Here is a 13396-nt window from a genome sequence, read left to right on the forward strand (position 1 = left end):
CCCACCTACTTTTTCCCCAAACGCACCCGGAAGGGGCCCAGGATGTGGTCCCAGTTTCCCTTTCTAGAACTGGGATGCGTCTTCCCCTAGCTGCAGTGTTGCCTCCTTGCCTGAGATCAGGCCGCTGAGACCCTAAGGGCTCCGTAGGCTTCAGAGCTCAGCAGGCTGGGTAGGGACCAATCCTCCATGTGAAGCGAATGCTTTCACTTTTAGCCACACATTTACAAGCCTGCTTTTGTGGGGGGTTTTATTTTTAGGTGTAATTGACATATAACATTGTATAAGCTTAAGTTATACAACATGATGATTTGATATACAAGCACACACTTGAATCACTGCATATTTGTAAGTAGAGACTACCTGGAAAGAATGAAAAGGTAGTAATTCCTAGTTAGTCACCCAAATCCTTCAACATGTTGCTTTAAATGGCATTATTCAAGTAAAATATAGCCACCAGTTTTTACAAAAGGAGTGATGTCCTGATTTCCTAAATGAAACTTGAACTATAATCATGACATGTTATTTGCCTTCCAAAATATAATAGAGCTTTTCAATAGTAGAAAGTCTTTTTATCCCATTGTTGGTCATTTATTTTTCCTCTCATTTGAGGGCACATGTTTGCTGAAACCAGATACACTGGTGCAAGAGTTTGCAGGCACCTGACACTCAGCAGAATCTCACCTGAAATGTCATCTTTATTGATCCTAAGACTCACTGCTCCAGCGGTGATCCCTCACCATTGAATTCTTTAAACAATAGTGTTTTAGTATGCACATAAAAATATAGTCAATAAGGTCTCAAGATCTGTAGGAGAGAAAATGCATTAACTTTTTTAAAAAATTATAGATGGCAGCGTCAGAAAATCGAAAATCGAGTACAGTGTCTTGGTTCAGAGAATTTAAATCTGATAAACTGGTGCCACATCATTTGTTTTCAAGCTTGAAATCTTAGCATTAAATATAGATCATTAAGCATTTACATTAACCGACTTTCAAAAGGCGAACTGGAGGGATTAATTCGCCCAGCTGATCTAACCAAGGGGAGGGCAGCTAATACTGCCGCATTTGGTCTGGCTCCATTGGATTTTCTTCTGTTATTGCTCTTAACCAATTTCAAAGTGGATGACGCTGTAAGTTTGTAAATATATTATTATCTGAAAGGCAATTTTATTTCACTAGAAATGACTTTATTATGTGGGGAAAAGTAAAAATGTAATTTGGACCCCTGTCCAGATGCTCTTAGTCTGGTAGTAGCGAATGCTTTTATTGGTTAATTTGTCCTCTCAGAGTTTCTGTAGCACCAGTCTTTAAATAGAGCAATTTAGCATTTGGGGGAAAAACAAATTCGGCACTATCCAAGAATATAATTGAAAATTACCCCATACCCATGCACAATAATTACCTTTCAAAACATTTCCCATTGCTTGACATCATAGTGGTAATTGCTTAATGATATTATAATTTCATTACATAGGGATTACCACGGCTTAAATGATGTAAGTTGGAGGCTTTGAAAATCAAGTTATAATGAAAACAAAACCTTTTATGCAAATTTAAAGCATTTATTTCAATGTAAAATTATACATAATGTCACCCAATTTTTGTACAAATGTCATTGTTGGTAGGGTTTTAAAATTCATCCATTTAAAGCCTTAGTACTAAAAACTGCAAAACCTGCCTTCGTCCCACATTTATAATGCATGAGGCTCCAATTCTATAGTGATATGTATTGGAACAAATGCTTTTATATAACAGCTACTGCTCGGTTTGTGTGTATTATGTAGCAAAGCCTCTGCTAATGAATTGGGTCCACCTCAGTCCCTTTGCAGTTGGGTGACAGACCCATGGCCCAAAGGGCTATTTTCATCTCGAAAGATTCCGAAGTGGTTCAAAATGTATTGAGTTTTCTAATTTAATAGCACCAGCTTAAAATTTTATCTTTTTAAAAAGTTTAGGCACAAGAATACACTAAACAATTATATAGCATATAGTTCTTATGTGCCAATGTACTAGAGTAAAAGGAAAGACACCAGATGGGAGGTCCCTGAGATATGTTGGCCCATAACCATTTACCTCAATGATAATGTGGTTTTAACATTACACCTGATGGAAAACTTAGTTTTACTTTTTGAAAAATACATAATTTTTATTTTAAGAGCTGTTTTTATTTAAAGACGAATTCATCATAATGTCCTTTATAAAACTAGTTGAGGCTTTGTATTTCATTCAGATCCACTATTTTCTTTTTCTTTAGGTAGTGACAGACCAAACAGATGCGGTTTTGGGTTAGGGAATGAAGTATAAATGAACACCCCTCTCATACCTAACTCAGATCATCTTACATTTTCCATGAAGATGATTCTAGCATTTACTGAGTACTCACTGTGTGTGTGCTGAGTGTCACTGAGTGGTATCTTATTTAGTTCTCATAGGTACTATTACTGTCCTTACTTTACTCATGAGGAAACAGGCTCCGACTGGTGAATTTTCCCAATGTCCCAAAGCTGTGAAGCGGTAGCAATGAGATTTGGACCCGGCTCTGTCTGACTCCATTGTCTAAATCTCTGTGAAGCCTTTTCTTAACTCTAAGCTGTATCGGTGTGTCTGTTCTGAGCTACTAAAAAAGTTATGACCTTATAGCTTATGATTTATTTTGTTATTGTTATTATCCTTGATCATGATAGTAATGATCATTTATTGAACAACTACCATGTGCACCAGGCTATGTAGATTATCCAGTGTCCATTTTAGTCTTCCACAAAACTCTATGAAATAGACACTGTGATTCCCTTTTTATAAACGAGGAAACAAATGTCAGTGAGGTGAAATCGCCTGTAACCGGCCTGAGGTCATTCCAGCAGTAAACGGCAGAGCTCCAATCCGTCACCAAGTGTGTTGGATTCCAGAGCCCAGGGACACCCATAAGCACTCCGCAGTTGCGACTCCCTGTTTAACTCCTCATTAATCTTTAGTAGCTGCTTTGTTTTGCATGTGAATGTCACATCCACATTGAGACCGCTCAGTCACATAGCAGGCACACAGTAATTACTTACTGATAAACTGGTTTTGTTCTGTTCTCTGAAGTAGCCCAAATATGACAGGGATGATGGATTGAATATCTGAAAGTAAAGGACGTGCATACTCTCCTTTGATGAGCAGAAGTGACCTAAAGGGGGTCATCTTCCATAGGAAGCAGCCACTTGGAAGGCATTCTCAACTGCTCCTGCTTAGAGGAGGGGAGGGTAGAGGCAGGACCCTGGAGTTCACTCTTACGGTCACAGTAGAAGATAAAGGAAAGGCAAGCTGCCTTAATTAGAAACCACAGCGGATGTTCAGGCCAGCTTCCACTGTTAACATGGCCGTTAGCAAAGAAAGTCCTGTCATTCTTCAAGAACGTAAGCCATTGCAGCCACGAGTCACAGAAAGTCATCGGAGGCACCGCGGTGATCACTGGATCTGGCCCCTCTCCTGTGCGGGGTGTATGTACAAAATCTTGCCGGGATCCCTGCCGTACCCTCCGCAGAGCCCATGTTCCATTTCCTGGTCGGCTCTAATCATCAGAATATTCTTGTTTATGCTGAGCCTGAAGCTGGCCCCTCGTAACTCCGCAGAATCTTAACCTGGCTCACTCACCGCTTGAAGCCCGAGGGTTGCTGTCGCCTCCATTAAGCTTTCTCTCTTTGGGGGCCAATAAGACCAGTTCCTTTGGGTTCCTTGATCTGTTTGCTTCTGCCTCCCACATGGACTCTTTTACCTTTGCCAGTGATTTTTGAAATATGAGAAATCAATTTTCTTTTGTTTCCAAATCTGACTTTTCAAAAATATAATACACCTTTACAATTTTTTATTCTTTTCCATGTTTACATTCCCATGATATAATAGCTCTCAAATGAATATGTTACACCACCTTCTTAACAAAAAGCCTTGAGTCAATATGATAGAAAGAATACTGAGCTAAGAATCTGGAACCCCACATTACTGGACTCCTTTTCTGATGCCCCAAGAGGCTTCAGATGACCTGTTTGACCTGGCAGATCCTGGTTCCCTCATCTGTAAAATGTGCACAATGATTCCTGCCTATTAAATAGGATCAGGAGGGTCGGATAAGCCACTGCATGAGAAAGTGCTTTCTAAACCATTGAAGGCATTTGCAAGCAAGGTAGACATGATCATTCCTCCGTTAAACTCTGCTTCTTAAGGGCTGCTAGCACTGCGTGTAACTCAGAAGAGTCGGCTGATTTCATGTTTTGCCTGCCTCACAGTGCACACCTTGAGAACAGAGCCTGTTACCTATATCATCACGTCCCAACATCTGGCTCAGTCCTGGTGCAGGGAAAGAGCATGTTGAATGTCTTTGGATGGTTAGAGAAGGATGCGCAGAGGAATGGCTGTGTTGCAAACCAGCTCCACCATCTTGGCCCTGTCTGCTAGGACTCACCTCGTTTGCCACTGACCTGACACTGTTCAGTCACCAGCGTAGTCTGACTGTGGCTGGGTAAGACAGAGTCCCAGCACCACCACTACCACCACCTTCTCTTACTCTGGGCAGTGACACTGAGATCACAGGCTTTGTTTCACAATCATTTATTCACTCTTACAAAGCCATCAGTATTAACTGAGCCACTATTACATGCCAGCCCTGTCCCCAGCCCACCACCCACGCCCTTCTGAAACTGACCCTGGTAAGCTCACAGTGTGAGGATTTGGTTTTCTTTGGTCCTAAGTAACCAAAGAAGGAAGAAAGAGGAGCACTGTCTTGACCATCCGTCCTCCCTAAGCCTTCTCTGACTTTCTCCAGCTCGGGGACGTCTTGCCCTCCCAGCATCTGGACCCCTGATCCATGGATTTCTCCTGAAATCCACTCAGAAGACTTGCTGGTGGTGATGTCAGGTGCACCAGGACCTAGCACAACACTGGGCATGTACCAAGTGCTCAGGAAACATCTCAATAAAACATTCATTTTTCATTCCATGCCATTTGTTGGGAATCAACCAAACCTTGCTAATAACTCAGGCGGTAGGAGTTCTCTTCATCCAAACCATCCAAAGCACTGTCACAAGAAACAAACATCAAGCCACGTTCATTTTCCCAGCAAAGTTGACCAACCTTCGTACCACTGATAAAAGAGTACAGATCACCTGACATTGCGTTCTCCATATGTGTTCTGTGCTTTGTGCATCTTATATCTCTAAACAACATTATATTTTAATTCACGTTTATCTGGTAGCCTTTTTAGGATGGGGGTTGAGTTCTTCATCATTTAATTGCCCTGTTCTGCATACGTACAGCTCTGACCCAGGAAGAAGTCTAGAACTGTGACATCGAGTTTTGAATCCCGCTCACGTTTCCCTGATCCTAACTAGCACAGCCGTTTCATCCCTTGGCCCTTTCTTCATCCCCCTCCCTGTCACTTCTCCACACGCGGTCCTTCTTACCCTTCCTAGCGAAGCTGGCCCTGCTGCTTCTCTGCCTCACGCTGCACACCCAGAGCGGCCACGTCGCAGCACCTCCACGCCGGCACTGCTGTCCTGCCTGCGTGAGGAGCGTCTCCCAGGAGGGATGGTGATTCCTGCTTCCTTGCTCTCCTGCCGATGCAGTTTAGGAATGGTGGGCTAGGCAGGCAGCTAACATGTCTGTGGTTCCCCTTCCCACAGGTGAAGAGGACCTGAGTGGGGAAGAGGACGAGGAGGTGCTGACTCTGCTGTACGACCCGTGTCTGAACTGCTACTTTGATCCCCAGACAGGGAAATACTACGAGCTGGTGTAAGCCCTCTTCCAGGACAAAGAGTGGCCGTCCCAGGCGGAGCGGGATAGCGCTTCTGACCCCGTTAAATGGCACCACAGTATGTGTTGGGCGGGCCCGAGGACTCCAAAGTAACCCAGAGAAATGAAGTTACTTTGTATGTAATGTTCAACGTGAAGAATACCTACATTCTTTCTGTAGATGCATGTAATTTTTTTGAGCTGTGAAGGAATTAATAGACAAGAGTTTGGGACTTTGAATTGGTTCATATTTGTTGGTTTTCATCCTGCTTATAATTTTGTTTGTTTCATATAATCTTATGTACACAAATTAAGAGTTAATCAATTTTTGCAGTGTTAATCTGTAAATGATGGCTTGACATACAGAAAATGTATTCTTGTTTAAAAGATACCTGGGTACCTTTTATTACCTATCTGTATTAAAAATAAAGCATGATAATCAGAAGAATACCTTTTAAACTGCTCCCTTTTGCTTACCCCACATTCTTTACCAGAATATTCCAAGATGATACAGGCTCTCAGAAAAGGAAACACTGTGAGCTGGTCAGACTTTATGATCCTGTGTTATTGGCCCTGGTCCCACTATGTTCATTTCATCGTAGTTCTTCCACAGTTTTCCATAGATCACAGCACTGTTGTTAATCACTTAACGCTGCTTGGCACTGTGCTTTGCTTTGTTTTTTTTTTACCCAATTAGCTCTGAATTCTAATAAGATGATACAAATCTAGCTCCATGGATCCAGATTTAACAAGAGTCACCCATTTGAACACCTCATATACCTCACCACTTCTGTGACTTGGGCCAGAAGAAATGGAGGAGCTTCCTTTCGTCTTCAAGGTTAGGTCTCTGTGACCCTGCTCACTGCATCACAAGGGAAAAAAATCACGCTTCCTGAGCTCAAGTAGCTGGCCTTGAATTATGTGCCAAGTATATTAATATTGAGCCCAAGGAAGTACTTATTACATTATCTGGCATATTTTGTTATTTAATAAAGATTTTTTAATAAAGAAGAGTACCATTGGAAATGAAAAATTATTGGTGTACAGTTGGATTTAATGGCAGTACTATAATTTCATTTAATGTTGCTTGGTAGAAGAAATAAGAGTTCTTTTTCCAGAAGTAGATCTGGGCTCCTGTTCAAAGCATCATACATTATTTTGGACCATGTGTCTGTTTGATATGCTTTTAATCCTATTGTTCACACAGTATACCTTTGTTATGAATTTTTCTCCAAGATCTTCATAGTTATAAAATGCAGATAAATAATTGAGGCTTCAGAAAGCACAGTGAATGAGAAAATAGTTGGGTTCTCTTGATTATAATCTTGAAGACTGGAACAGGACTTGGGAAAGCTTTATTCTTTTTTTAGTCAGTTTCAGGACCATCCACACAAATTGGTGAGTCAATTAGAAGTCTGCACCAGTTAAGACATCTTACAGATAATGAAACATCATGAGCTAAAATACCTAAGGATGAAGGGACCTTATGAACCCCAAAACAGAATGCCACAAAGACTCTAAGTGCGTTTGAGCCAGGACCTATAAAACTGTTAGGATTCTTGAATTACAAGCAGCAGACACCCTTGATCCCAGAACTCAAAAGACTTGCACAGTCAGGCGCCAGGAGGCACAGGGATCATGGCAGCTCCAGGGATATAGCAAGAACTAAGTTTCTCCCAGCAATGGTCACCAAAATGACAGTGCCTCCTTTTTATTTTCTTGAGTCTCTGCTCAAGGAGCAGAAGGCTGGTAGGCTTGACTTGTCAGTTACCCACAGGATCACGTGGAGCGGGAGCAAGGTAGTCCCGGAAGAAGAGGGCGCCAAGCAGGCAAAAACGATGGATGTCTGCCCTGGGAGGTTCTCAGCTGCTCCGTCCATCTGCCGGAACACTCAGCCATTCCACAGCCCATTCATCCAGCCACGTGGACACCAACTCTCAGTTTCAGTTCACAAGTCCCAGACTTGAGATTCCAATTGGCCCAGAACCCCTGACTGCGGATGGGAAGGAAGGCAGTTCACAAGTTTCTCATGGAATGAGCAGGTACTACAAAACGTATCTACCCAGAGATCCTATTGCCACTTCTTACCTTTTATCTTTTTAAAAGGAGTAACTTTATTTCTGTTAGAGATGTCTACAAAAGAGCTGAAAAATAGAAATAGATGTGCTTCCCACTGCCCATTTTAAGCCAAACTGGCCGAGCGAGTTTGTTTGGAAATTCATTGACTGGACTAAACTGTTTCACTGGATATCAAATTTGGTTGCATATTATAATCTCCTGGGAAGTCTGTAAAAACTTTGATGCCTAGGTTCCACCCCCAAAGAGTCTGATTTGATCGGTCTCAGGTACAACTTGGGCATTAGAAATGTTTAAACCGCCTCTAGCAATTCTAATGTGCAGTCATGCTTGAGAACCATTGCTATAGATTAGTTCCAAGATTTGTGTAATGGCACATGTATCAATGGAGAAGAGTCTATACTGTAATTAATTTCCATTTTCAAGACCTTGATTTCTACTTTTCTAATCAAATGTGCACTGAACACTATATCTGAAGCTATTGCAAATGGATCCTGAAAAAATAGTTTGATTAAATATGGCAAAACATCTTAAGGTAATTATTATCAGTTATAGGACTGGTTCAGTTTCTTGTTTCATATGATTCAAAATGCAATGTACAATGACTTTAAGCCTACAATCTCTTAATTATTTAATTACAAAGCCTGGGTAATAGCAATTATGGGAAAAACAGCTGTCAGCTGATACAGGGCAGCAGATCAATAGTTCAACTTCCCTGGCAGTTAGAAATTCACTCTCCAATTAATTTTTATTTTCTATTAAAAGAAAATAGTGACATAGCATAATACATAGGCAGTTTTGTTTATTAATGTGTTCTATTGTATTTCTCCATATTTTTAGATTAGTTTCATTTAAATTAGTCATTTCAATCTCATCTTGACTTTTTTTTTGACCTGCAAACCATGTTTAATAACCAAGAACAGTGTAGTCACAGATTTTACAACCTGAAGGACAATTAATTTAAAAAACTTTTAATGTTAAATTTACCCTTTGGCTTTAATTAAAGCTCTAGCTATTGAAAGCTTCTGGATTTTTTTTTACACTGTTTAATGACAGAAATACAGTATTAAAACTAGGTTTATTCCAGGTTCCCTCCTGTTTCTCTCAGTCTTCAGTCAAAATGTCCAGAACGGTGAGGATTAAGAATCATGTATCCACATGTGGTGGATCATAGGATTACTATTTCATACATCATTCATTTTGCAATCCAGAAAAGTTGGTCAAAAAGAGAGTTCTTACCTAGCAAATCCTATTTTCTCTTCCTCTTCCATTGTAATAGTTGAGGTAGAATCATCTAATTGGGTCTAGAAAAGACAAGATCATTTCTTCCCTCTTTAAACTCTGATTTTACGACAGAAAAGTGAGATTCAGGTTGGGAAGTTAACTGTCCAAGGGCAGTCAGTTGCAGGAAGGAGAATGCAATCCAGGACCCCTCCCTTCCAACCCAGTGCTGTTCCCACCCTGAGGGAATTAAGAAGGGGATTCAAAGACAGAGCAAGATGGATGTCCCAGATACCGGGGGCCACCGGAGCACGCCAGCGCCCTGCCGGGACTTTGGATTTCCTGGTTCCCTCAGCATTTCCTTCTCTTTTGCTCCGCTCAGATTCTTTCTTCCCACATTGTCAGCCCTTCCACTTCAAGATCAGCATTTCCCAGAGTGGGTGTCAAGAAACAAATTCCATTTGATGTCAATACATTTAATGGTAATGGGGGAGAAGCCCGTGGTCCAGCAATGTTGGAAAACACAAGAAGAGCAGAAACGGTCACCTGTCTTCACTGGAGAAGCTCTCAATGGCCTTAATAGACTAACAAGCATAGGAATGTCCAAGGAGGAGTGGAAAATGCAACACTGCTCAAATGCCTTTGTCCTCAGAACCCTTTTCCAGTAGAGGCTGATTGCTTCTCCAGGCCTACGACCTGGGCTCCACCAGAACTCCCAGAAATGTGTCGCCCAGGTTGGTTGGTTGGTTTTTTGGTTTTTGGTTTTTGTTTTCTGGTTTTTGTGTGTGTGTGAGGTTGTTTGGTTGGTTGGTTGGGGGTGTGTGTGTGTGTGTGTGTGAGGTTGGTTGGTTGGTTGGGTGTGGGGGGTGAGGGGGGGTGTGGTCGTGCTGTGGTCCTTGACCACCCTGTAAGGTTATTCCTCAGACTCACTCTTCATCTAAAACAAGATATGCCGAAACCTGAGCCTCCCTTTTGTCAAAGACTGGTCACCTAAGATGAAGATATTTTTCTTTCTCATATTTTAACTTATACAAAACATAACTGTAGGTAATACAGTTAACTTACGGCAAAGGATAAATCGAAGTTACAGTGCATTCATCATGAATATTGGCTCTGTACATCTTAACAAATATTTTGGTTCTGGTTTGGGTGATTTTAATAAAACTTAGAGTCACATTAAGTCAAAATAATTTGACTTATAAGAATTAAATAACCAATAAACATGGGCCACAGATAACACTGATTTTTACTGATGCCGTATCCTTGTGTAGTTAATCACCCATAATCCTGGGAAGCTTTACAGAGGTGGAGTGTGGGAAATGGTATTGATTGGTTTTCATCAGTCCAACTTATCATTGTCAGTGCTTATGCTGAACCTGGAAAAATTTAAGCATATCATCTTGCTCCTAATAGTATAAGTACCGCTGATATTTTAACCTTTGAATAAGGGGAAATTATCTCTAATTTGCTGTGAAGGATATGTCCAAAGGCATGCGGGCTGGGGTCGGGGGCGGTGCCCTAGGACCTTAATAAATAAGAAAAGCACAATCATCTAGGAGTATTTGGTTTAAGAAGCCCAGGAGGGGAAATTACTCTTTGTTTATTTCTGATAACATCCCATTCAGAAATATGATTTCTATTAATGATGGCATTTCAATAATCTATAAATTATGAGATGGGATTAAAAACATCCTCAGTTTTGCTTTACTGCTTCCTAAATTTAAGATTATCATAGAGAAAATCAACCAAAATTTCACCCTTTGTTTTTCCTACTACAGGCAAAAGTGATCTCAAACCCAGAAAACGTACAGGCAGCTCAGTTGAAGAGAGATTTCCTTTTCCTTTAAAACATCTTGGCTGGCCAGAGAAATTAATAGTATTCTATTGTGGGTTAATTCTAGTAAGCACAATATCTTTTACTCCTAATTCTTGTCTTTTCTTTGACTTTTGATATCTAAATATTTCTAAACTTCATCTAGGTATCAAGGTGTGTGCAGTGTGTTTGTAATGCTTTTCAACTTGCTTGTTTGTTTCAAAAGGTCTTAATCCTTTTAGGTCAGGTATATCTCAAGAACATCTGCCTTTATCAAAAGAAATTTTATTTAAGAAAAAGAAATGGTAGCTTCATTTGTTTGCTAAACGTAAGATTCTGTGGCTGCCTAATAGTCCAGATAAAAAAAATTAATTCCAGATATTGTTGTTATAGTTTGCTCTGATCAGCAAACAGATTTCACTAGTCATGTCCTGTAACCTTGACTTAAAAAGAATATTACTATTTGCTTTTTGTTCCTCTTAAAATTGTTGAGGTCCTTTTCCATGTTTTGCCAATTGCTGTTTGCAGTCTGATCTGATATTAACCTTGTCTGCACATTATTTAGAGTCACCTGATGACCAACAGAATGGAAAATATGACTTGTGTGGCTTTCTTCACTCTGTCTTATACACATTTCAAGCTAACCTATTTGTTCTCCTTCCTCAGTATCAGATTATATTTTATGTTAGTGAATATACCGGGGTTCCAGCGTCCATATCAACAAAGGCTGGAGGGTTATTGAGTGACCGTTGGAAAGTGCCTGGAGCCTAATCTCTAGCTATGTATATAATATCTAGCTGAAATTAGAACATATGTGCACATGTCTGAGTGTGTATTTCATAACTAGAAGCCATCTATTCACAAAACCATTCATGACTTTGTATCATTAGGTTAAATACTGTTAAGACGTTTTGGAGTCTTCTTACTGAGATCTGTTTTTCTTCCACATAAAGATTCCATTTTTTCCAGTGTGAGCAAAGGTCAAGAATTGTGGCTTTCCATTTTCCTATATGTATGGCACACTTTTAAATAGACCAGGCAGAGGCACTGGGAATTAAAAACCTTGCTGAAATCACTCCCTTAAGAGTCATAAACCTTTTGTAAAGTTTGTGTTGTCCACAGCCTTGAATGGGAGGTGCTTTGGACTGTGACAGGATTGAGGCAATTGCTGGACAGTGGGTCACAGAGAAGAGAGGGTAGAAGGGGAAGCAAAAGTAAGAATGGATTTAAGAAACCAGTGAGCCTTCCTTCCAAATCAGAGGCAACGGGGGGACCAGAGGCCCCTACCCAAGGATCTTTGCAGAGCACAGATGGAGTGACACCCATTTGTGGGTGAGACTGTAGGTTTGTCTTTTCCTAAAATCTGAAAGGACGATTTGACCCAGTGATCCGGAGATACCCAAGATGCAAATAAACAAACTACCTATGGAAAATCACCAGACATGGTGAACACTCAGGGAATGCTCACTATGGTGATCATAGCTGAACCTGGGCCTAGGGGACCGAGGGCTGTCAGATTTGGACCTCCGGTGGTGGACAATGGCTATGACACTATTCCTAAAAGTATGAATGGTACTAAAACGCACTTATGGATGTAAATTACAATTTCATATTTAACTATAAGACCAAGCTATAAAAAGGTTTTATCAGCACTCTGTAAGAATAGGAGCATCTGCTTCATATAGTAAGCCATGAAGATAAGTAACAATTTCCTAAGAATTAAGGGAAATGTGGCCCAGCCTGATTAGAGATTTAACACCTGAGGCCCTGTTGTTGGAAAATGGACACTTCAGAAATCCTTCAAAGCTGTATTTATTCAATTTTTGTAACAACTTGGGTCTGACCTCTATGGTTGAAATAATCAACTCTACTACGAATTTTCGGTCTTACTCCTGAACAAGGACCAAAGTAACAGCTCCCTAAAACAGACTTCAGAAATGATCAGTTACAAGCTCATGTATGTTAAAGGTTTTTACTTTTTTTCTTCTTGGTGCAGGAATATTCCAAGCAGTTTCTATAGCTCATCTCATGTTTATCTGATAATATGTTTCTTATCTTAGGGGATATGATGACTATTTGAAGTAAGTAAACCATCTTTATTTAAACAGTCTGGAATCCAGATTTTGTATAATTTCAGTCTGGCTTTCTTCCCTTCCAGCTGAATGAATGAGGTTTTTCTATGTTTGGGTAAAATTAGGTGAATAAGTTACATGAATAATTATGTTTGGCTTTGCCTTTAGCTGCTATTTGGAAGGTCATTCGTCCTACACAAATGTTTCTCCCCATATTTCTACCTAAAACTCATCACAAGGTACAGATATAGAACAGTCCACCACAGAATTACCAGTGTCTTCAAAATCCACGGTTTTCCATCCCCTTCGGCAGCGTTTGCTGCCTTCCATGACTGAGAAGAGGAGGGGAATTCACAGTCCCCCTGTGTGCCTGTTTTCACCACAGCTTTCACACCATGTCGGTGTTACACCCGTTGAAGTGAGAAGCAGTTTTTCTCCCTCCTCTCTTCACT

General features: G+C 40.6%; 1 protein-coding gene across 8 annotated transcripts in view; it reads left to right on the top strand.

Annotated features, from left to right (window-relative positions):
- The window catches only part of CFAP20DC (CFAP20 domain containing), a 186529-nt gene extending 179771 nt beyond the window's left edge, over window positions 1-6758 (top strand). For 3 of the 8 annotated variants that reach the window (XM_036878569.2, XM_036878572.2, XM_036878568.2), the window contains one exon: window positions 5654-6752. In XM_036878569.2, coding sequence (XP_036734464.2) covers window positions 5654-5766 — 113 coding nt within the window. In that variant the 3' untranslated portion in view covers window positions 5767-6752. Of the gene's footprint in view, window positions 1-5653 lie in introns of all 8 variants that reach the window. The other 5 variants (XM_036878570.2, XM_036878573.2, XM_036878571.2 and 2 more) reach the window with 4 other exon arrangements.
- Window positions 6759-13396: the final 6638 nt, after the last annotated feature.

This window comes from Manis pentadactyla, chromosome 1, assembly GCF_030020395.1.
Source record: "Manis pentadactyla isolate mManPen7 chromosome 1, mManPen7.hap1, whole genome shotgun sequence".
NCBI lineage: Eukaryota > Metazoa > Chordata > Mammalia > Pholidota > Manidae > Manis > Manis pentadactyla.